The 25,431-nt window shown below is 43.6% G+C and overlaps 1 protein-coding gene across 5 annotated transcripts in view; it reads right to left on the bottom strand.

The window, feature by feature from the left end:
- MYT1 (myelin transcription factor 1) overlaps positions 1-25,431 on the bottom strand; it is a 108,724-nt gene that overhangs the window by 21,749 nt on the left and 61,544 nt on the right. For 3 of the 5 annotated variants that reach the window (XM_073309011.2, XM_073309010.2, XM_078848328.1), the window contains exons 7-17: positions 24,332-25,213; positions 22,557-22,691; positions 20,715-20,805; positions 17,371-17,484; positions 15,557-15,771; positions 12,747-12,952; positions 11,080-11,349; positions 9,568-9,722; positions 7,696-7,794; positions 5,485-5,547; positions 5,256-5,324 (exon numbers count right to left, since the gene is read on the bottom strand). In XM_073309011.2, coding sequence (XP_073165112.1) covers positions 5,256-5,324; positions 5,485-5,547; positions 7,696-7,794; positions 9,568-9,722; positions 11,080-11,349; positions 12,747-12,952; positions 15,557-15,771; positions 17,371-17,484; positions 20,715-20,805; positions 22,557-22,691; positions 24,332-25,213 — 2,299 coding nt within the window. The remainder of the gene's footprint in view (positions 1-5,255; positions 5,325-5,484; positions 5,548-7,695; positions 7,795-9,567; positions 9,723-11,079; positions 11,350-12,746; positions 12,953-15,556; positions 15,772-17,370; positions 17,485-20,714; positions 20,806-22,556; positions 22,692-24,331; positions 25,214-25,431) is intronic. The other 2 variants (XM_078848329.1, XM_078848330.1) reach the window with 1 other exon arrangement.

The raw sequence follows: 25,431 nt of genomic DNA, 5'->3' as shown, positions 1-25,431 counted from the left end.
GGGGATATGTGAAATGAATTGGAGGTTTGCCATTCATTTCAATGGGAGTTTGAATACCAGAGAAAGAGAGAACTCCTTTCTGAAGATCGAGTCTCCTACACTTAGGCTTGTCTACACTAGAGAACACAGTCATTGGGGGCTAATTACAGGTGTAGACCCTACTCCTAGTATAGACAGGCAGAGAGCTATAAGCCACAATTTACACTAATGCAGCTCTCCCTGGCTAGCAGCCAGGGTAGGTTGCGCCACTAAAAACTACACTTATAGTGGCTTTTCCTGTCTACACTAAGGATGCACCAGCTCAGGTTATCCAGGTGGCTGTGGCTGGGTCACATCCCCAGGGTAGACAAACCCTTAAACTGTGAACCCTTCATCTAACCATTTACTCATGTTGAGTGAACCTTGCTACACTGATTGGACATTTTCTTAGTCCCTTCTTTTTAAGGTATAAGGGCCTGATCCTGTGTGACTGAACCCCATGGGAGTTTTGCCACTCGCTTTACCGGGAGTAGAATTCATCCCTAAATGCCCAGCTATTTAAATATCTCCAAAATGTACCAATAAAATAATGCTCAAACTTTTCATGTGAATGTGGCCCCTGAGCCCAATCTATTGTGAACACAGCTACATAGTCGCATCCCACACAGTCAACAATTTAGTTTTTGCCTACTACTGTCATGTACATCTCTGTCTTATTGGCAATACATTTGGATGGCAGCATGGAATCTACCATGATTAAAGCTGCATGATCCTAAGATAAATACTGGGAATGCCTTTTTTTCCTACCTTTTCTATAGGTGTCCAGACCAACTAAAGCTGAGATTTTGAAAGCTGCCTCAGCATTTGGACTAGAGCTGGTTGGAAAATAGAAAAATTTTGTGTGAAAATTGTATCCCTGTTTTGTCAGAAAAATTCAAAATTTCACCTTATCCAACCAGCTGTGATTTGGGATCGGAATGTCCAGATCCTTTGGACAACTTTCAAACTACAGGCCTGGGAGACGACAGGGCACCAGGATCTTAAGCATTTTAAAATCTGAAAGTAGAGCTATTTCTTTGTAGTTCTAGGATTGTTTTAGATACGTATCACTGACATCTAATTCCTTTTTGCCTCTCAGTGCCTTTTAAGAGGTGAAGAGAATTATCTGGTTTTTATTTTTAATTATCTTCAAAGAAATCATCCCTGACAGATACCTTGTACTGGATGTTTTGGCCTGCAGCTAATTTTTTATATCTGAGAGATTAACCCCTGAAATAGAATTTATAATGCTGCTGACATAGCCTTATCTAGAACTGTGGAAAAAGTGACACTATAATATGAGTAATACCTGTGGAATCTATTTTCCCCTTTTATAAATGTGCTAAACCAGCATCAAAGCACAGACAAATAATAATACTGTAGTATAAGGTTTGGAGATTTAGTGCTAGCCAGGATTCCTCTGGTTTGTATCACAGGTTGGTGTTAGCACCAGACCATTAATGTGTTCAGGTGAAAAATGTCAATTCGGGGTGTCCATTGACCAACAAATTTTCTGAATAAATTACAGTTTCAGATACACCTGCAACCAATACCTTTTTGCTGGTCCACAGCGAATATGGTCAATGTTCCTAATAAAATTTAATGTTTCTTAGCAGTGGTGAAATAATCCAGTGGTCATTCTTTGGGCTACTATACAAAGCATGGAGGAATATTGCTTAAATAAAGATATCTTAAAGTGTTCTTTGAAAAATATTATCTGTATTGTACTTAGCACTGACCATATAGATACTGTGCTTTCCACCTCCATAACAGGGTATTAACATTAACTAATTGAACCTCCCAATAGTTCTGTGAGGTAGATAGTCATTTCCCCCTCCATTTTATATGGGTATTTCCATTTCCAGAACTACCCAAGACTAAAGGGAAATGTCAGAGGCAAATGTCAAGACACAAAAACACATGTAAACAAAACAAAATGAAAAAACACCACAAATACCACCTTTCCAAATCTCAGAAAAGGTTTTAATTTGATTTAGTTCGATGTTTCAGCTCAGTTCTTATTTTATCCAAACTACTTTTACCCGTCCCTACCTTGTGATGGAAAAAAAACAATTCCATGAGGAAACACATTTCGGATTCAGGATTCCAAGGCGGTATTGCTATAAAGGGTAGTATTAGGATATGGCAGGGGGGTTTTGTTGTTGTTGTTAAGGGGGTGGAATAGGCTTTAATACCATGGTAGTAAAGCAACTACAGCTGTGCATACCTAACATCCCTAATTAAGTAGGATAGTCTCTAGGGTTTTGAATAAAATATTTACCATTTTCCCCTCCTGTCCCTCCATTAAGCATTCCTGGCCCAAAGTATTTCAGTGCAGTTAAAAGCCATGTCCCTATTTTTAACTTGGCACTTCTGGAAGAGGCCCCAAAAGCTGTACAGACATGAGGAAAAATGCAAAGAGAAAGGAATTACACCAGTCTGACTATGGAAGAATCCCCCGTGTTGTAATAACTTTTATTTTTAACCTGACACAGGGCCACATTTTTAACACATAGGCCTCAAGGACCACCTATAAAACTGTATTGGCAAGTGCAAGTGGTTATAGTATTTGTGGATACAATGGCTGCCTATGGGCAATTGACCAATTTACATTTGCTCATCTGGCTCACTTGTTGCACATGTTCCCATAAACTCAGTTTTGTTGTTGTTGTTTGTGCAGTCACATGTTGGGCAGCCATGTTTTGGAAATTCGGTACTGTAGGATCAGAAGTGAGGGAAAAAGTGATTGTGAAGAGCCTGATAATTCTGAGTCAATAATACATTCACCCAAAGACACACCTGAGTATCGGTTAAGCCGCTCAATATTTCTTAACTAGCACATTGAGAGGTATTTAAACAGGTAAGCGTGACTGCATAGCTGACCAGATGTTAAAGAAAGGCACAACATGCATTAGGATGGGGAGGGAGAGAAGTAGGTTATGCCTCAGCAGGAGTAAGGAGCTTTCCAGGAATTATATAAATTAGGCTTCAGTCTCATCCAAGTTTCAGAGTAACAGCCGTGTTAGTCTGTATTCGCAAAAAGAAAAGGAGTACTTGTGGCACCTTAGAGACTAACCAATTTATTAGAGCATAAGCTTTCGTGAGCTACAGCTCAGTTCCTCAGATGCATATCGTGGAAACTGCAGCAGGCTTTATATATACACAGAGAATATGAACCAATACCTCCTCCCACCCCACTGTCCTGCTGGTAATAGCTTATCTAAAGTGATCATCAGGTGGGCCATTTCCAGCACAAATCCAGGTTTTCTCACCCTCCACCCCCCCACACAAATTCACTCTCCTGCTGGTGATAGCCCATCCAAAGTGACAACTCTTTACACAATGTGCATGACAATCAAGTTGGGCTATTTCCTGCACAAATCCAGGTTTTCTCACATCCCCCCCACCCCCATACACACACAAACTCACTCTCCTGCTGGTAATAGCTCATCCAAACTGACCACTCTTCACGTTTAAATCCAAGTTAAACCAGAACATCTGGGGGGGGGGGTAGGAAAAAACAAGAGGGAACAGGCTACCTTGCATAATGACTTAGCCACTCCCAGTCTCTATTTAAGCCTAAATTAATAGTATCCAATTTGCAAATGAATTCCAATTCAGCAGTTTCTCGCTGGAGTCTGGATTTGAAGTCTCATCCAAGCGAGGCTCACAACTTAGACATGTCCTAGGATAAGGCTGAATTGCAGATTTGGTTGGAAAATAGTTTTTTTTCTAAAATTTCAGTGAGTTGAAAACCCAATTTTCCATAGAAAAATAGTTTAAATGCAAAAATTTCAATCAGCCCTACTGAATTATCTATTGGGAGGTAGTGTATAGATAGGAGATCTGGGTTTGATTCTCTGCTCTGCTGCTCACCGTCTATGGGACCTTTGAAAATTTAAGTAAATTGCCCATTCTCCTGTTTCCCCTCCTACCCTCTCTGTCTTGCCTATTTAGATGGTAAGCTCTGCTGGGCAGAGACAGCCTTTTGCTATGTGCCTGTGTAAAGCCTAGCACCACGAGACCCCACTCTTAGCCGAGACACCTGCCTGACGCTGTACTACAAATTCAATTAATAATAACCCTTGCAATATCCACACAAAGCTTTGCTGAATCCGAAGTGAAAATCAGCTAACAAGAAAACAAACGGCACAAACTGGCTCCATCTAATATATCTAGAATAATGATTCACAACACTTTATTTTCCATATTTTTTGGAGGGATATTAAGTACCCTGCCACACCTTTGAAAAAAAAAATCTAGAGGTTTGGCCTGAATTTTCCTTAGGGGAGGGAAGTTAAGACAAAACCTGACAAACTCTCTTGTAAGCCTTAGGACTCTTATTAAAGATTCTGAGCCAGAACCTCAGCTTGTGTAACTCAGTGTAGCTCCATCAAGGTTAATAAGGATTTGGGAGGGGTGAAGCCATTGATAGAGTAGAGTTGCATGCAGATTTCAAATATGGATTCCTTGATTCAGGATCTTATACGAAAACAGAGCAAATCTTAACTCCAATGTAATGCTTTGGGCCAGTTAATTGACCTTGTTGGGATTGTACCTGTTTGCAGCAGTTGAGAATTGGGCCCTATGAATAATGGTGCTTCTGCTCCCTCTCTCTCTCAAATCAAATTCCCATTGAAAGTATGGAAATATCTCCCTTTTGGTAATGAACATCCCCCAAATTTTCGCATGTAATTAGATTGTCAGGTTGCTTGCAAAGAGCTAGCTTCTTTCTGATACTGATGGGTAATAAGTATTTTACCAACAGCAATTCTGTATAGGACATCTGTGGCACTATATAAAGTGTTTTTGGACAAAGATATTAGTGTTGCATAGGCTACAGGAACTCAGAAGGAGACACCAAGTGAAAAGAAAACAGCACATTTCCACTGCAGCCAACAAAAATCTGTGGGGTTAAAATCATACATCTGACCATCTTCATGGAACTTCATCTTTCACAATGAGACTTTCTGAGCATTGATGCTCTTGTCTTATTACTAATATTATTATAATTTATTATTTGTATTACCACAGTGCCTAGGAGCCCAAGTCATGGACCAAGATCCCATCTTAACCTTTCTCCCTCCTCCCCAAGCCCAGGGAGGATGTTTGGCTCACACACTGGAGATCCATTCAGACAGATTTTGATTGCTTTTTCTAAAGATGAGGGGTATGGGGAAAGCAAGAGCATAGCACAGGGGGAAAAAAAGGGAGATTTGAGTTTAGAGCAAACATACTTGAGGTCAGCAGAGTGGGCAGCCATGAGGTTTCTGAGGCTCTTGTCAGCAAGAGGACAACCAGAAAGGCTGAAAGAGAAGAGATGGAATATCTGGATAAGCCCAAAAAAATTAAGAAAAAGAGGGGAAGGGAGAAGGAAGGGGAGAAGGAAACAGAACAAAACCATCCACACGATTAAAAAAATATGTAGTCTAAAGAGTCAGAACCTGAAATGGTAGGTCAACAAACCTGCGGTGAGAGGCATAGTTTCCCGTGATGTGTCCACTGCCATCACAGCCTGGGGTAGGGCAACTGAACAAAAATAATAAAAAGTGTAAGTGCCAAAAAGAAATAAACTCATTGAAAGATTCATGCATGGGTAAAAACAGGGAAGAAACCTTTCTTGGGTGAAAAATAAAATAAATTTGGTTGGTGTGTGGGCCAGGGCTCTTTGGGTAGGTGAAATACCGGGGTGTGTTCTGGATTTTGTTAGCACAACTTAGCCTTGGCCTTGATATTTACTTATTAGTGTTAGCAGCCGGTAGAAATCTGTACAAATAAACCAACTGCTTCCTTTTTGGCCTGCTCTCTTTCCCTTTGTTCCCAAAAGGCCATGGCGACCTTTCCTTCTTTGAAGGAATTTGTGGCAAAATATGAAGAATGAGTAAAAAGATTGTTTGCTTGGGGTATTTTGTTTTTGTCTGTGTTTTTAAAAGGAAGAACTAAACCAGCCTTAATGGCATTGTAAATGGAAAACCAGCTTTACAGACTCAGTATTGCCAGTTCTCGTGGTTTTTATCACAGTCTTGTGACATTTTATTAGAACCCCCAGCTGCTGGAATCAGGTGATTATCTGTGAATCTCAGCTTTCATAGAATGATAAAAGTGTAGGACTGGAAGGGACCTCAATAGGTCATCTAGTCCAGTCTCCTGCACTCAAGGCAGGACTAAAGAAAATAACTAGACCATTCCTGACAGGTGAAGGTCTAGTTATTACAGCTTACTTTCTTTCAGTTTCTAGCACTTAAGGCTGCAGAGAAAAGCCTGAATCCTAAATGTTCCATCACCTGAAGGCAAATGAAAAGACCTCAATTTAAAAAATAAATCTCATGATATCTGGGGTTTCACTCATAATTCTTTAACAGCTGGAGCTGGGCATGCTGCAGAGAGATGGTTTATCTTGGCTTTGTTTTATATCTCTCTACCTCCCCACCGCTTCCCAGTGAATCTTATAGGCAATAGGACAGGTGTGGCGGGTTTGTGATATTCAGGAAATAAAATCCATAATGCTGTACGTGATTGCACAGCTACAGTTGCATACGGTGGGGCTTATGATACAGTGTAGCCAAACACAGTCTTCAAATATGGATTTTTGGGTTCAGGACCATATCTGGGAATTAGTGCTAATGAAATACTTTGGGATGAATTCTGGCTCCCCCTGCATGGGTTTGCAAGGTATGGTGGGGGTTCTAGGGAGCCATCTTCCTCCATCCCTTGTGCTCCATAAGGACAAACGCTGGGAGAGCCAGAGTGCCACCAGCAGTGGTCGATATGCCAAATGGGTCGGGACATGGCCATGACTCCATCTCCATTTTCCATGGCTAGTGGAATGAGGCCATGTGACCAAGTAAAAGCAGCAACTTGGAAAGGATTAAGTGATCCCTACCTGTCACAGGTTTGGATGGAGCATATAAGGAAGAAGAAGCTGGGTCCAGGGATATCACAGGGGAAGATCGTGACCTCTTGAGGCCTTTGGGTATTATGGTCAGTGATTTCAGCAGCTGTTTTATTCTGTTGTCTGACTATCGTGGTAAACAATAAAAAGCACCCCGCGGAAAGGGCCTTCTGAAGGACTTGGGCTTGGAGTTTGCTTCCCTTCCCTGGATGCTGGAAAAGCCCACCAGGCCAGTGCTGGGGGAGCACAAGCTACACCTCCAAAGACAGGTGCAAGATCTGCTTCTCAGTGAATTCCCACAGCAGGCCACAGGCATTGTGTCTGCCTCGGCATGTCTGCAATATGGCATCCCTCCTTGCCTTTCCATAGCACAGCTTGCCCAGCCATGGTACAGCTCTCTGCATAGAAACAAGCCCAGTGACTTAATGGCAGTGTTAGATACTATTATTCATGGTTCCAAATTTGGGGCCTGGTCCTGTCCCTAACTGCCCAAGCTGAAGGGATTGAGGGAGTCCTGCAAAGACAATATCCTCAACCCTTATGGGGAGGGAGTGTCTTGCATCCGCTTGGAGCAACCGCGGTAGATGCACAAAGCAATAATGACAGGATCTGGTCAGAGGGTTGCAAAACATGGCACCTTTGAGGGTGGTGGAAAGTAGAAATACCAAGAATGGGTTGGGGCGGGGAGGAGATGGCTGTACTCTGAACACAGAAAGAAGCAACCCACATCAATACACAATGCACAGGAACTGGATAGAATCTTGGTACTAGGGCAGGACAACTACCTCATAGTTTGTCCATGATGATGGTCCTGGGACTCCCGTTTCTGATGCCCCACAAAACAACTTGTTTTATACCCTCTGCTGTTGCTGCCTCCACTCCCTCTGCATTATGGGACAAGGGGCACATGCAAAGGTTACTCACACCAAGATACAGAAAGGAAAATCAACCTCAAGTCCCTCTCACAGGAACAAAAAATATATATATAATCACTGGAACTACGATTAACTTGCAGATGTTCAACCAACAATATACATTGCTGTGTGGCACTAGTGACTTGTGGGGTAGGGTGGCCATAAATGAGGGTGGCCATAAACGAGACAGAAATGGGCAACACTTTCCCAGACACTTGCCACCAGCATCTTGAGATGATGCAGGGACCATATGGACATAAAAACTCAAATCTACATGACAAATGAGTTTGTTCATGGATGGCCTGCATGCAGTGCACCGTAGTTCAAGATGATGGCAGAAGGATCAAAGAGGACTTGTGTCCCTGGTATGGAAAGGAAGCTCGGAGCTGCCTAGAACGCCAGGAAGATTCCTTTCCAGAGCTGTTCATTGCCATGAAACAGTCTCCCTTTGAATACTGCCAGGGATCAGGGAGAACTTGGCTTACCCACCCCAGAAATTGATGCTCACGCCATTTCTGAAAAAAAAAACCTTTAAAATTTTGCTTATGGGGATTGTTTGAAGTGTCTTGCTCATGTAGGGAGGATTCATTCCCCTCTTCCTCTGCTCACCTGGGACTTCCACATATTCCCCGTTTCCTTCCAGCATCACATACTCCCCTTCAAAACTCCCACTTGCATTGCCAAATAATGAACTAGACTGAAAGAGGTCAGTGAAATGAAGGCTTGTTGGGCCCTTCCTACCTTATATTTTTTTAAAAGGTCAGACTTACTCTGGAAATAAGCCTAGGAATAATAGCTCCATTGACAAGTTTACTTCAGGGATCAGCCTGCCACACCTTGCATCTGACAGTTTATTCCAGCATTCCTTTAGATTAGAGCTGGGTCCAAGCTGCAAAGTTTGGATCAGAATCTGAATTCTCCCCTTTTGTTCACATGAGCAATACGGATCCAGGATTCTTCATCGTCTCCTAAGGAGAGGGATCCAGCTGAAAAGTTCTGGATCCAAACTTTCCAAGTTTCTACAGCATTCAGGTCTGGAGTTTGGTTCAGGGCCCTCTCAAATGTAGCACACAGTGCAATAATATACACTTGGGTTGTTTCAATTGTATACATTGCAGAGTCTTTATAGCTTTCTTCATGGGGACTGTACTCACTGCTCTGTGGTACCAGAAACCACTGTTCCACTACCTGAGATGGCTCCTAGACTGCCTACTTACCTGCCTTTTCAACTCTGGGCACGATGGCACTGGGTTCTGAGCACCAGCTGGGAGGTACCGAGATCCCTTGGCCACATGGATGTCAAAGAATAGTTTAGCATCTCGTACCCGAGGAGGCAGGGGACTGGGCAAACTCTTTCCCTCGATCACTGCACAAGTATTAATTTTAAGGGGAACTATATTGGGAAAATGATCTCGGAAATTACGCGTTCACAGCCATTTTCATGAATCCTGGGACTAAAGAGCTTTCAACTAGGTTCTTTTAATCATTACACAGGTCCAGGAAGACCGTCTGGGATAACCCTTCATCTTGATAATCAGAAGTAGTCAGAGGCTGAAATTTCTCTTGAAGCTTCTGGTTTGAAGTGTTTGGATTAAATAAGACCATCACAGTATGAAACAATGCTGAACATTTTAGTTGTGGTTTTTTTTTTTTTAACTGATTCCCACCTCCCCATCCTTCCTGGCTGTCCTGCGCATTTTATACATTTCACTTGGGCTCTGCCGTCAAAGAGGCAGGACTTACGTGAGTAGCTCCTTCTTGATGTCCTTGGGAAGGAATTTAAGTTTGAAGTTGGTTAAGGTAACTTCCCCGGGGTATTTCCGTTCTTCAAAGTTCTCCTCTGATACTTCCTGTTCATCTGCTTCAGAGGAGGCAAAAGAATGGGCTGCAGGCTCTGACTGTAAGAAACCAGCGGGAATAACATCTTTACTGATCCACATGCTGTGAACATGGCAGTGCTGAGGAATCAAAAGAGTCCATCTATCCATCGTAGCCTTTCTATAGCTCCCATCATCTGAGCTCCTTGCAATCTTTAGTATTTTTATCCTTCCAACAACCCTGGGAGGCAGGGCAGTGCTATTATTCCCTTTTAAATGGGAAACGGAAGCACAGAGAGGTTAAGCAGCTAACCTAAGTTCGCACAGGAAGTCTGTGGTAGAGCAGGGAATTGACCCTAGGTGTCCTAAGTTGCAGGCTAGCACCCTACTCACTGGATCATCCTTCCTGTCAGGAATTCTAAACGTCCAGTGTCTGGTTCTGGTCTTGCTCCCACTAGATGTTCACCAGTGTAATTTCACTGGAGTCGCTGCTGATTTACCCTGATGTCGCTGAGATCAGAATGAGGCCACTGGGTTTATAGTTATTGATTATTTCTCCCCTCCACTTGGCTCATTAATTCACGCTGCAATCCTCTCAGTCATGAGTGGGGAAACTCATTTTGCCTGACCTTGCAGCTGCTTGCACGTTTTGGGTCAGATCCCGGTCCCCAGCTCCAGCCTCTCTGCCCCACTCCAGTGACACAAAGGAGAAGGAGAACTGCCCTAACATGATGTTAAGGAGTTCCTAGGTGATGCAAAGCAGGCATAGCCAGCTTTATGCCATCTACTGCAAAGGGGCATTCCTGAGTAGGCTGGGGTAGGAGGGGGCATGGTCTGAGCATGCTGTACTGTGGTGATCCCTGGCTGGGGGAGCAGTCCCTAAGGGATCACTCCAATCTGCATAACTTAGAGCAGCTGTTAGGTTGCTCTAAATTATGCTAAGTGGCTGATTCAGCCCCAGGACGAGGGTGGCAGAAAGGCGGCTTAGAGCTGTGTCCTGTGCTGGGTGCAGCAATCTGGGCCAGAGGGTTTTAAATTTGCATTCAACTTCAACCTTATCACATCTGATTTCTACTCAGGGGATATGGTGAGAAAAGGAGAAAGAAAGAGGAAGAAAACAACTGACAAAAGCAGAATGAGAACTGGAGAACGGAGTGGGCAGAGTGAAAAGTGAACACAGAGAGGCTGAAAAGGGATCAGAGAAGCGGGGAGAGAGAAAGAGAAAGAGAGAGAGAGAGAAAAAACCCTAAACACAGTATGGGTGGGATTTTCCAAAGTACTCAGCACTGGCCTAACTCTGACCCCATTGAAGTCAATGGGAATAAAGTGCCCAAGGAAGCCAAGAGTCACTGGTCTCTAGAGTGAAAACATATTACTGTAGATCACTCTGCATCTCAGTGGAAAAGGGACCTAATTACAAGGTCTCATCACCGCTCACCTCTTCTGGCTCCTCTTCCCGCTGACGATTTGGTTTGGTGTAGTCAATGGGGCCATCCCATTCATCCTGACGGGAGGTCTGGCTGGACTGGGGTGAGGTCATGGTGCTGCTAGTGGCACTCGTGCTATTTTGGCGTTGGGACACATCTGGGGACTTCACACTGGGGCTGCTGCTGCAGCTGCTGCTGCTGGGGAAGGTGCTCTCCCGTTTGCGATGCTTGTTCATGCTTAAGTCCAGCGTCCCATTTTCATCCACCTCAATGTCCATAGACTGAAAGATGGGGGACAACATTCTAAATGAGTCCCTGCAATCAGTTTTCGGAGAGTATTTCTTGCTTTACAGGGCAGTCAGGGGCTTAAAGCAATATGGAGTAGTGGGTACTAGCATGCAACACCCTTTCCTCAAGCTCTGACAGGCAATGGGATGGAATGGAGCAGAATGGGATTTCCTCTCAGAAATGTCCCATGTGAATATGTCCCAGCAGCGAATGCAACCTCTGTTTGGAAGGGATGCTTGTCTTGGACAGCTACTTTGTATAGTCACATGCCTCCATACCATGTTCTACAGACACCGTTGTGGATACTGACCTATTTTCCAAATGAACAATCAAGCACTCTTTCTTCAAAACAGGACATGCTGACTATGCAAAAGATGTACAGTGGGACCCGAGCCAGCACAGACACTTCTTATTTTAGCATGTCAAGAGTCTTACTCCCAATTTTTCAGTTTAGGCCTCATCCTGCCTGGGGCTGAGTGCCTTTTGATGGTGCCAAGTGCCTTCTGTTGCACTACTACGGAAGTGCTCAGCTCCCCACAGTACCTGGTGCTTGTGAAGTCAAGCTCCAATAGCACCAGTCCCATCTAGGCTTCAAGTAGAGCGGGTCAGGAATTTTAGCTCTAAATGTTTTTTCCACAGAAAAGACATTTTCCTTTTTGCAAAAAAACCCCACTGATTTTCCATTAGGAAAAATCTAAATGAAACATTTAATTGAGGGTCAGTTTGACAATAACCTGCATTCACTTGAAGGCCGAGACCATAACAGGGTTCAAAAAAGAACTAGATTTAAGTTCCTGGAGGATAGGTCCATCAATGGCTATTAGCCCGGATGGGCAGGAATGGTGTCCCTAGCCTCTGTTTGTCAGAAGCTGGAAATGGGTGACAGGGGATGGATCACTTGATGATGACCTGTTCTGTTCTTTCCCTCTGGGGCACCTGGCACGGCCGCTGTCGGAAGATACTGGGCAGACGGACCTTTGGTCTGACCCAGTAGGGCCATTCTTATGTTCTTATGATGTGGTGCCTAATGGGAGCTGTAGTTAAGATGCCTCCTGTCCCTGTTCTCCCCCATTGGCTAGCCTTCCTGACTAGAACTACATCTCCCATCGTGCATCAGGGTCTCCCCTCTGCCATTTCGGAAGTCAAAACTTTTGAGAGCCTTTTATTCTGTGTAAAGTTTTGGCATTTTGTCCTGATTCAGGATGAAAACTGATGTCAAAATATCAACATTTCCCTCAGGCCAGAAATTCTGATTTTCAGCCCGCTCTGGTTTTAAGTACATTGAAGTTAATTACCTGAAGATCTTTTTTGAACAGTGTCCCGTTTGCATTGTCTTTGCTGTTGTGGATTTTACCCTCAGCCCCCTGCATTTCCTTGCCGTCAAGCTCACCTTGCTGGGAAGATCCTGCTGCTTGGTACTGAGATTTTCTGGCATTTCCCAGCAGCGGGTGGAGAGATTTAAAATGGCGGTGGCAGCCATATGTGCGGCCTCGGCATCGTGAGAATAGTCGAAGCCTGTAGAGGAAGATGAAGTGCTCTTCACATAACTGCTGGAAGGGCTGTGGCTGGGGGAAGAGGCCTTTGGAAAAGGTTTAGCTGCAAAAAGGGAACAATACAGGGCTGATATATTAACTTGCACATGAGCATTATAGGCAAATCAATCCCATGCCACTGATTTCAGTGTATATGCATACTGAAATGGCAGCCCTTTACTTATTATAAACCTGTCAGCAAATATACTGCTCCTGGAACTGAAGGTGCTAATAGCTGGGAACTCATGCTCAGGTGTGCTAAGGTGAAAGGTTCCTGCATTAGCTGACTGCACCATCAAATTCCCAGAATACTGTAGCCCTCTTCATTAAAACCATGCCCCTGCACTATCCTGAGGGCTTCAAAGGGGAAACAATAGTGAGTCTTCACCTGTTTTTTAACTTTGCCTTCTCAAAACTCATATAATTATACAAACATATGTAATTTTTTAAAAATCACATTTTAACAGCAAAACCACACCAATGACAGCTATAAAATGTGACTTTCTGATGATGACACCAGTGAAATAGGGCTCTTCTGATAGCTGATCTAGCTGTATTAAATCTCCTACAATATAGTTATACTGTCTAGAACTACATTGCCCTGTACATTATTATACACTGTGCCGGACCTGGGTCTGACCTTGCCAGATGCTGAGCACCCTCGACTCCCATTGAAACACTAGTGGGATGTGAGGAGACTCGCTATCTCTCAGGATTAAGTCAATATAAATCATGGCCCCAATCTTGCAAACCAATCCATTTGTAAGGACTCTGACAACCATATAGACTCCCTTGGAAATCAGTGTCTCCGTGTAGGCGGAGGGGTCTTCTCACACAGATCCAGCTGCAGGATGGGCTCTGTCTTTCCAAATTTACATGCCAGATCCTGAAGTTCTTGGTCAATTTTTCCTTTGCCCTTATCCAACCAAAATTCCCATTAACTTCAGTGGGAGTTTTGCCTGCGAAAGGCCTGTAAGATTTGGCCTATGTTTGCAAAGCAGCTTGACAAGCTCAGATGAAGGTGCCATAGCAAAGCAAAATGATTTTATTATTCCCATTATGAACTCTAAAAATAAGACAGTATAAACTGCTAATCTTTTCGAGGACTGCTTCCCCCCTCATTGTGTGCGTGCATAATGCCTATTGACATTAATAGGAGTTATGTGCACACATCCCTCTGGATGAAGAGCTCTTTAAAGTAAGTCCTTAATGAAAGGAACAGATTTGCCTGCTATGATTGGCAATCATATTAATCTTGTTGCTCTGATTAACCCATGGGAGTCTTGCCCAAATGGTTATTCTTGCGCATTACTTTTTTTTTTTTTTTAAATTTTGGTCCAGTTTAATCCATGTCTTTTGGTGGGGTCGGGGTATTTGCAAGCATGACCTGACAATATCCAGAATGGTGAGATGCCAATTTCAATTTCACACTGTACACTCAGCGATGCGTTTCCATTTCATAAGTATTGCCGGCACTAATGGACTTGCAATCAGCAAATTAGTAAAAATGAGTGACGAGAAAAAATAAAAAGGATTATCCTAGTGGGGCTGCTGGAATTATTTTTGTCAGTACAATTACCCTGAAAATTCTTTGCGAATATTGCAAATAACACAATCTATTCAGCAGCAGAATCACTTGTGCTGGGAAACAAATTACTTTTCCATCAGCCCTAACCCAGGATGACAGTGGCAGTTGTGCTCTCTGGCCTCCATCCAATTTCATTGTCTGATCCTTTACAGATTTAGTACTGTAATAAAAGGGAGCTTCCATTGTAGTGCAACAACCGGGATGCTTTCAAGCATGAGCACTTTTTAGAGAGCAGCTGCGTCAGGATTAAACAGGACTCTGAAAGTGGGATTAGCTACAAAGAGAAAGCCCTCTTGAGGCTGCTGACTTCTGCAAACTGGTTTCCTAAATCTTTTTTTTTTTATGCTTTAAAAGATGGATTCAGCATGCATGTGTGGAGACTAATGGAGTAGGAACATTAAACAGTGAAACTGCATGAGTCTGCGCTGGCCATCCACTACAGAGGTGTAGCATACAATTCTAATTTTAGCCCACCATGTCCATCTCAATTTCTGCACCTAAAGGTCCATCCTCAGGGGGGTTGTTTGATCATTTCATTTTACACATGCATCTATTTGGAGGCTTCCTTTGGTCAATGGCTCTGCCAAGTCATGCAGAATCCTTGGTAGATAAGAGTGGTAGGTAGATAAGATAGATAAGATGTCAGACAACTGATGGCTAGAAGGTGTGTGGTTAATACAATATAATATGTGAAACAAACAGGTAGAATATCTTAGTTAGATATCAGATAGAGAAGAGAAAAAATATAAGCCAACTAGCTAGAATAGAAACAGATGGATGAATGGAGGAATATACATGAGCTGTAAGATACTGGGGACAAACTGGAGGCTACTGTGTAACTTATCCCACCTAGAGATATTGCTCAGATGAACGTACCCAAGACTGGATGCAATTCTCCCCAAAGCTGAAGCCAAAGAAATTGTCCTTTGGGCTAAGCACTCCATAGACAACTGTTCTTACTTGTCCCAGCCCTTTCACTCAAACACACCCTCCCAAGAGCCACAGTATTCTCTGGCAAGTGATATTTGATGATAAAGCACAGAGCACTCAGCACCAAACCCCTCACTTGTCCCAACTTACATTTAAAGGCTTTCGGTGAGGTTTCGCTAGTCTGAATCTTTGGGGCAAGCATGCGTTTGCCAAAAACCTGAGCATCAAAACTTGCATAATCGAAGGTGACCTTGGAGTACTTCTCCAGCTCCTTGGCCAGGTTGGCCCTAGGGGTTGCTGGAACCATGTTGGGCCTGTAGCTCCCATACTGAGGAATCTCCAGCTGCTTCACAAAGCACATAGGCCTGCAGATAAAAAAAGAACCAAAACCCAACAATCAACAATACTTCTCTTTCCGTTCCCTGCTTTGTAAGTGATTCACATAAGTGATTCATAAGTGCCAAGCCATTTCTTTTCTCCAGAGGATGGTTGACAAATATTATACCCAAAACAAAGCAGGATCATTTCTTCATAACTCCGTTCATGGGTTTATCAGGTTTTCCTTACAAAATACTATGTGGGCCACATTCTGATTTCATTTCCTCCAGACCTACACCAGAGTGACAGAGATCAGAATCTGACCCTGAGCTTCTAAAGAGTAGGGCTGGAAATTTCACGTTCCTAATTCTTGCACGGGATCCAGTGGTGTTCACTGCATAGATCACAGTGCAACCTTTTATTGTGGGACGCTGTGTCTATGTTTGCTCTTTGCCAACAGAAATAAAATCTTGGGGTAGTGCTTTCCTTTGGGAGAGCTGAAAAGAAATGGCATTAAATATTATCAAGAGAGCAGAGTTAAGCTCAAGTCAACACTGTAGGTTTGACTCCACAGTGAATGTGAACACACAATAAGGAAAGGCCGCTACCCTATCTGCAGAGTCCCTTTTAATGACCCACTTCTGCTGTGCAGCCCATAGTGAATCAATTTGACTTGCATATACATTGTATATAAAATGCCTATTGTTATTCCCTTCCTCCTAACCTCTTTCCACTGGTTTTTCCTTAGACTGTGAGCATCTTGACCTTGACACATGGGGGGGTGGGGGTGGGGGAAGAACTACCACAAATAAATCAATAAATAATGCTAATGGTCTTCCCCCCTCAACCAAAAAAAAAGATGCTGAAGCACTCAAAACTCCAGCTGACCTAGGTTTTCAGCTGTTCTGAAAAAAAAACAAAAACCCATCAGAGCTTGATGCTTCGCTGGGCTGTAGCACATCAACATTTAGAAGGGTTTGCGCAGCAGTCTTGCCTTAGTGCTCTCATTGTAAACTAACTAACCATATTACACTCCATGTGTAGCATCGTGAATCACAAAACTGTGCAGGCAAGGGATCATCAGGGACATTCTTAGTACTGGCCAGTCCTCATCCCCGGCAGATCAGATAAAACCAGAACAAATAAATCAAATCATTCAAAAATGACGATACTCCCGTCGAGCCAACAGGGTCCCACTCCTGCAAGCCATGTCGTCAAAGGAAGACAAATGTTGGGGTTTATTTAAAAAAAGCTGGGACTGAATAATTTGTATAAAAAAACCCGCTACTTATAATGCTAATATAATAGCCATAATTCTCAGGCAGTTTGCATTGTAGTGTAATCAGCACAAGTGCCTTCTGCTGTACTGTTAAAACCCTTTGGCCTGTAGCCTCAGCATTAATTGATGCTACAGAAGCAATTCATTGTCCTGGATGCCCTCCATGGGATCATCAATTAAATATCCCCGCACCTTGGAGAGACCTATGATCACAATAACAGGCATCGGTAGTACCAAGATGCAGCAGTACATGAATGGATTGTGACGGGGTTCTTTTGGCAACAGATTTGATTTGATTTGATTTTGGGTGGGAGCTGGGGTTGGAAGAAATGTTGTTACAAATTTCCTTGTTATAAATCTAACATACCTGAGTATCCGGTCAGAATTGGAACTACTCTTAGAGGGGTCACCCGCCTGCGGTTGTTGCTTTTCATGAGATTTGGCTAATTTTTCAGCAGCGGCTATGGGGCACCCAGATAAACTGTATGGAATTAAAAGAGAAAGAAAGGAAAGCTAAGCATGAGGAACTGGGATGAAGATCTCCATATGCTTTACAGACCAGGATCTGCACTGAGCCCATGAGAAAAATCTTTTTATTATTATTATTGTTATTATTTTGGCAAGCTGTAAAGCATTCAGGCATCCACTGTGATATTGCTCAGAAACAAAAGTTCAGAAGCATTCAAAGAACCAGGATATAGATAATGTAATAATAATATCAATAAACTGGGTTGAGTTCCTCAAAGAGAGAATGAGGGAGGTATGGTTCATTTGGAGAAATTTTAATGAATAAATGGAATTTCTTCTCCTTACTTGTTCTGGTTCCTTGCTTAAGCAAACATTTCCGGGGTGATTTAAGCGGAAAATGTGCTTTGTAGATGTGCAGTTGTGTCAACATCTACTTGTACCGGGGGGCTTGAGTGTGACTTTTACACACATTTGCCACGACCTCCATGGATGGGGCCTGAGTGTGGCTTTTAAGCCACAGCTGTTCATAGGCCATGGTGTGGTGCTGCCCTGCCCCAAAGGAGTCCCAAAAAGAGTCTGCCTTGAGAGAGGCACAGTCCCCCTCAGCACAGCTCCTTGGACACGGGACAGATTGCACCCCGGGGTGCATGAGCTCCGATCCATGGGCCGTTGCTAAAAGGGTGGGTGATAGAGCCAGGGCGGCCTTTGTGGAGTCCTGTTCTCTGCAGGGGAAGAGAACACGCCCACCCTGTGCTTTCTGCTGTGCAGAGAGTGAAGGGGCTGCTGTTTTGGGCAGCCATGAAAGGGATTGGGAGGAGAAGCTACTTTAGGGCGACCAAATGTCCCGATTTTATAGGGACAGTCCCGATTTTTGGGTCTTTTTCTTATATAGGCTCCTATTACCCCCCCACCCCCAGTCCTGATTTTTCACATTTGCTGTCTTGGCCACCCTAAGCTACCTACTCCCCACTCTGCCCTAGCAAGGCTGAAGAGGGGCCACTCACAGCCTAGGCCATGCAGATCCTGAAATGCTTGCTATGATTGGCCGTAACTCAGAATTATAGTAGCGGCTCCCATTTTAACAGAGCTGGATCCTCCAGACCTTGACCGCCCCCTCTTCAGATGTTTGCAGTGGGGATCCTGCCCCTTCCTATCCTAGTTGAGGTGGGGGAGGTCCTGGGAAGGTTTGGGTCACCTCTGTGTCAAGCACCCCTCTTCTGTCCCCCCCGTGGAAGCTCCTCTGTCAGAGCTCTGCAGGGTTCAGTCTCCACACACATGGAGATGGTGGGGCAAGGACAGGTGAGGGGTAGGGCCTTGGGTAGGCAGCCCGCAGGCTGACACTGGGTTCTCCCCTTCGCATCCACAGAGAAAGCTGGTGGAATTTCCTGTGGAAAGAGCCTGCAGCAACTTAGATGGCTTCCCTTCTCAGTGGCTTGGAAAACATCCCCTTCAAGCCCCAAGAATGGCTCTGAAGTAGCTGATGCCAAGGCAGCCACTAGAAACCTGGCCCCTGTAGAAGCAATTCTCTCCAGGGGTGAGCAGAAGCCAGCGGGCCCTGACACTAATGCAGTGGCAAAGGGCTTCTGTACAGAAGCTCTTTGTCATGGTCTCAGGAGATTCATGGCTTTGAGGGGCATGGAACCTCAGTTTATCGAAGGAAGTACTCCTGCTCCCCTCCTTGTGCAAGGATCTGATTGGAATTATGGGTGGAGTGGCTTTGTTGCCCTGGAGACAGGCTCCAGGCCCTCCATGTTTACTCAGTCCTGAGTCAGGCAAAACTCCTATTGACTTCTGTGAATTCAGTGTTCCTTTAGGAGAGATGCTGCTAGGGCTGGCTTGAACAAGCAGAGTACAGGAGGCGCTCCATGATCTTCCCCTACAGAGCTCTGCATCTGAACCTCAATCCTGGCTGGGGTCATCCCTGCTATTCCAGTCACAGACACCTTTTGAGCAGAGCTTAAATGGCAGTTTTGGGATGTTGACTAAGGCCCTCGCACTTATTATCACCAGCGACCCAAGCCAGGATTTGAATTCGGGACACTTGACTCGAATCTGGCTCATGAACCCAACTCTCAACCACTGCCCCCCCCCTTGCGTTGAACATTGATTATCAGACTGAAAACAGTTGACAGTCTCTTGTATTATCGCTGGGCTGACCTGCAGGTGAACTGAAAATGAACTTTTCTCCCAACTCTTGCTGCTCTTTTCTGGGCCAACTGCTACCCACGTGCATCAGTCAGTAACTGTGGATGCTTCCACTTGTGTTGCAGATGCTCACTGCTACCTGCTAGTTAGTGTGCAAGACAAATGGGTCTTATCAAGTGAGTGAGAACATTTCACTCATTTTCCCCTGGCCTCTCAGGCTGTGAGGAGGCATTCATCACATCAATTTATTTCATGATTTCCCCACAATGTATGAATAAATAATTAGGCAAACTCACCTAGTGCCTGCAAATGAATTTAACATTTATGATTCTGTCAGTCAATCTGTATGTCCATTAAAGTCAAATGATTTGACCAAGACAGTCCTAAGTCTGAGCTAGATAACCCCAGCACTCTGTTATACAGCCTATATTGTCCAAGGCAACACCATTGGCATTTCTTTGCATGATAAGCTTCATAGAAGCCCTCCTGACTAGCGAAACATTTTCTGAGGACCACCGCAGAATTCTCAGCCACCAATAACCTTCTTTACACTAGAGCAAGGGCAAAACCAGAACTTGAGGTACAATTTCGGATCTCCAGATCTGAACCAATCTCTACTGATTAGGTTCCGTCTGAGATACAAAACTAGAAGGGGGCTATTTTTCACTTCTGGTTGGAGCTACAGATGAAATTCATGCTGAGATGGCAGAAATTCAGGTGAAAATAGCTGATTGCATGACATTTTTACCAACCAAGAAACCTCACAAGTGTTCTGTGCCATCAAACACTAACCATCATTTGGACTAGAACCTCATCTTAAACTTCCTCTAGAGCGGAATACCGTCTCCTTGACTCCATTCTAACTAAATACCTGCACCCAAACCAAGAAACTCTGCTCTGCCTTATTGCCCATTTCCATTTGATACCTGATATTCTGTCTGATTTCCAGTTATTTTTAATAGCCGTCTATAATTAATCTGTTTTAGTTACACCATATCTCAGTGTGAAGTTCATTATGCAGGGATAAAACCAATGTAATTTTTGCTGTTTGCCTTGATGATGTTTCAGCCCCTGCAGATTAGAACTTGAAGTAAGTACCTTCTGTGTGTGTTGCGATTGCTGTTCACATGACCCTGTCCTGTGCAGCCTGGTGTTGGGCATTTCAACACATTCTCGTGCATAGCCAAGACTTTGTAGCGAGGAGAGGAAGGGAAGAGGGGAGGGAAGTAAAAACAACTTTATAAAAACAGAGCAAAAAAGACAAATAGTCAAGTTTTCATGCTGGCTTCCTAGAAATCAGCAAATATGAAACTGCAATTAAAAGTTGTCTGCGTATAGAAAAGAGTTACAAGCCAACTCTGCTCAGGTCAGCACTAGATTAGCATTTCTGCACAGGCCAGCTTGGTCTTTTTTCCTGGTTAGCTGATTGCAATCCATTTTTCCTCCTCCCCCTTCGTTCTGGAGCCATGCCTGCCCATTTCAGGTGGATTTAAGTGATTGGAGTTGAATCTATGCTTTTATCCTTAGGACTAGTCTTTGTTTGATTTTTAAAAATTTTAATCTTCAGGATTATTGCTCCCTGCAGCGCTGACCTTAAAAGTAAAGAAAATAATTTGCTTTGCAAGCCTTTGGAAAGCACGCAGATTGCTTTTTAATTTTTTTTGTATGCACACTTGTATGAAGATAACTGTTACTTTCGCCTTGTCTCCTGCAGTTCTGTGTTTATGGCAGGTCTGCAACCTCTGAAATTACAGATAAGGCAGCAGTTGTGGGGTTTTTTTTGGCCATTATTCCATTATCATGAGCACACAATACTGAACTTTATTTACATGTACAGAGAATTCTATTTAGGAGGTTGGTACAAATAGAAATAAAATCTATATTTGAAAAAAAAAAAGCCAGTGGCATAGTGATAAACATTTCCTGCAGAATATATGAATCTTTATGTGCTATGTTGTAACTGTCAAGGTGATGAGTGAATAAAAAGAGATTTGACTCTAGTGTACATATCAAATGGTTACTTTTTTTGCTATACAATAAAACATAATTAAATTCTGCTGTCGAGATTTCCTTTTTTTACCCTTCTTCCCTCTTCCCGACAAGCTACTCCATAGGGGGAAAAGAATCTGTGGGATTCAATATAGGGACCAAGCCGACATGGTTCAACAGAAGCTCAGTAGGGTTCCATAGAAATTACTGACAACATCTAGAGAAGTTAACAGAGAATGAAATCCTTTCTAAAAGTTGCATTTTTTTAAACCACCCTATAGAATTCTATAGCAAGGAGATCTGTATGAGATGGATCTAAAAACCTATATAAAGATTATTATTTTCTATTAAATTCTCCAGAACTTTCCTGTAAGGGTAGCTATAACTTTTGTCATCATAAGGGTAAGACACTGTAACTGCATCACACAACATGAGAAATTAAACAACGCTCTTAAGGCAAAAATTACCCCTGGGCAGAAGGCCAGCACATGAACTATGCACCACTAAAGTTGAATTTGGAGGGCTAAAGTGCGACTTCAGTGGTGTACTGACCTTGTGATGGGGCTCTTCCGTGCAGGGGTGAATTTCACTCTAAGGGTGCTTCTACATTGCCGCTAGGGGTGTAAATGGCAACCTGTGTCGACGGACCCGCATTAGCTGTACTCTAGAGAGCTCACTAAAAACAGACATGAGGATGTGGCAGGGTGAACTGCACAAATTTGCCTGACCGTCGCCACGGGTTCATACTTGTGCAACCGGCATTGAAGCCCTTGCCACTGTGCCCTCACTTCTTCTAGAGTTCAGGCAGTGTGGATACATCTGGACAAGTTACCATTCACACTTAAGATTGCAATGCAGATGTGCTTTGAGGCACAAGTCAGCTAAGTGCCTCAGCTCCCCAGGTTAGGCAGCCCTTTTTCTGCGGTGTGGAAATCCCTACAGTATACTCACTCTCTGGAGGGATCCTGTCTTTGTGTGGGCAACCGGACAGACTGCGATGGTGAGGGTAGAGCCCTGTGACGTGACCGGTGCCATCACAACCTGGAGTAGGACATTTGATCTCTCGCTTCTCAGGTCTTGAGGGATCTAGGAAATATGGGGAGGGGGATGTGGGAAAAAATATTACCCCAGGCAAGGGCAGCAACTGGATACAAATCATGAGTGACTGAATACAAGAAAAGGATCTTTTGTACAGCACTGCTGCAAAAGAGTTTATTGCCAAGATTTCGGAGTACGTTTGCACGTGTAGTTCAAGTGAGACTCCAAGGTTGAATATTCACACCACTAGCTGCCTGATTGTTGGTGCAAATCAGGTAGTTACTGGTGCAAAGACTCTGATTTGCACACACAATTACATTTTTGTAGGTGTAAAAATACAGGTGCAAGTTTTGCATGTGGATACGAAAGGGAGGCCATGCTCAGTGTGGCTGAAAATGTATCCTGTAATGTGCTATATAAGGTCAGTGAGGCCATCTAAGAATTATGACAGGATAATCCCACTGGCTCATATTCAATCATGGACCGAGCCAAGCCAAAAGAAGTTATTGATCTTAGGCCAGGCTTCAGTTTCTATAGGCCTGCCCACTTACGGTCTAGTACTTCCTGCAGAATTCAGAAAGGCTTAGCAGGTGATACCCTGCTTCAAAAATATGTGAACTGCATTAGTTTTCAGGTTGATATTTTCATATGAGTCCTATGCAGAAGTAGTTGAAATGTTTCACATTTTAATAGTTTTGAAATTTGAACATTAATTAATTCATTCATTCATAAATTAGGAACATTTTACATGAAATTCTTCATGAAAGTTTTCAGTCAATTTTCAAATGGAAATCGATAGAGCTGATTGATTTTGTTTGTGTTTCAATTTCAAAAATTGTTAAAATTTTTAATTTCAAAAATGAAAAGGGGGAAACATTGGCAAATATTCCCCCCCACACTTTTTTTTTTTAAAAAGAAACCTGTCTTGTGCTAGGAAAGAGGACAACAAACTCTCAGTAGGAGAGGTGTGCATGGAATCAGGTGGTTCCTGTCTCCTGCTTTTCTTTATAGTTTTAGTTCAAAAATCTATTTAAAAGTAAACTGGTGCTGATTAAAGATTCTGATGAAACTGATGGATTGAGGATATTGGTGGAACTTTCTCCACCTGTCTATTCAATATGTACATCATGGCCCCCATGGAGAAGGCTTCTACTTATCTATTGCTCAAGTAAATTATGGCACCAAAGTCCAAATGACCTTAAAATCAGGCCACAAGGTCCATAGTATCTGGTCTCATGGGCTTTTTCTGGAATGGGAAAAATGAGCAGAAGGATGGCACTGGTGGGAGAGTTTTTGTTCTGAGTTTATTTTGGAGGGTCCTCTCGTTTGGATTTTGGTTTTAATTGACACTGGGAAGACTTCATAGCCAGAAGACTGGGTGGGAACATTTTAATAAATGGAAAGAAATAAAATGAATATAAATAGTCTCCCAGATTATCCACTCTGCATCGCTTTTGCCATTTCTGTCTTAGAGGTACAGGTTGAGATTTTCAAAGCCAACTAGGGGACTTGCCACGCAATTCCCACTGAGAGTAACAGGAACTATGTGGCTCAATCACCAAACCGAGCTTGAAAATCCACAACCAGGTAGTTTTCATGGGACACTTAGCAGTGAAGCTCAGATTCTTTCACAGTCCAAGGCTGCTGGGGAGAAAGATGGTGCATGGAAGGTTGTTCAGATACTCCACCTTTGCTGTAGTAGTTTTTTCTGATAGTGTCCAAAGGTTTGTTTTGTTTTTCGTCCACCTGGAAATGCTTTACATGCTCCCCTGGCAGGCGGCTGGGCTCCCTCATGATCTTAACCTGCTCGGCTTTGAGTGCAATGGCCTGCTCCAGCAGCCCCAGGTTCCCTCTGGTCATCATGTCGTACATTTCAGACTCATCGGTCACGGCAGATTTCTGGGACCGAGCATCGTCATCTTTGTCGTCATCTGATCTGACCTCCACGATGACCGAGTACTCAGGTTTTGGGCTGAACCGCCCTTCACAGTGGGTTTTCTGGGAGTCCCGAGATGTCTGAGGAGTTTCTTCACAGATCACTTCAGGTGCTATCTCCTCCTCTTCTTCCTCTTCCTCCTCCTCCTCCTCCTCTTCTTCCTCCTCCTCCTCTTCTTCTTCTTCTTCTTCCTCCTCCTCCTCCTCTTCCTCCTCCTCCTCTTCTTCCTCTTCTGCTTCTGCTTGCATGGCCTTTTGCAACTTGCAGGACTCCTCACAGTTCATGTCGTCCCGATGCTCTGGACACAATTCACTGCTACGTTCGCTAGTGACCTCAATAACTTCCTCTGCATCCTCAGTTTGGATGATAATTTCCTTGTCACATTCCTCCTCGACCACCTCTTCTTCCGCCCCTTCGTGAACCAGGTGCACAACATTAACAGGAGGCTTGGAGACCTGCAGTTCATTTTCAGGCAGCTGCCCCTCTATTGCAAGGGTTTCTTCTGCTATTTGGCCTAGATTTAGGAGAGAGTTGGCAATGATTTCTTGATAGCTGCTGTAATTGGCCTTGCTAGGGCCGGGTGTACTGGTAGCTGCATTTTGTCCATAGCGTGATGATTTTGCTGGGCTTCTTACTGCAAAAAGGAAGAAGAAAAAACATTATAAGCTCATAAAGAACTTTTTGTCTCCTTTCAGCTTAATTGAACCCCAAGTCTTGCTGTTATGCCCTGGGTGAACCTGATTTAATGCATTTAGTAATAGCAGGTAAAAAAAGGGATTTCCATTTTAAAATGATTCCCACTGATAAGATGAGCAACACCTTCAGATATCTATTTTCTCCACTGAGCCATCA

Source organism: Lepidochelys kempii, chromosome 13 (assembly GCF_965140285.1).
Source record: "Lepidochelys kempii isolate rLepKem1 chromosome 13, rLepKem1.hap1, whole genome shotgun sequence".
Taxonomy (NCBI): Eukaryota; Metazoa; Chordata; order Testudines; family Cheloniidae; genus Lepidochelys; species Lepidochelys kempii.
The sequence above is the reverse complement of the archived record's forward strand: the minus strand, read 5'-3'. Positions and strand labels throughout refer to the sequence as shown.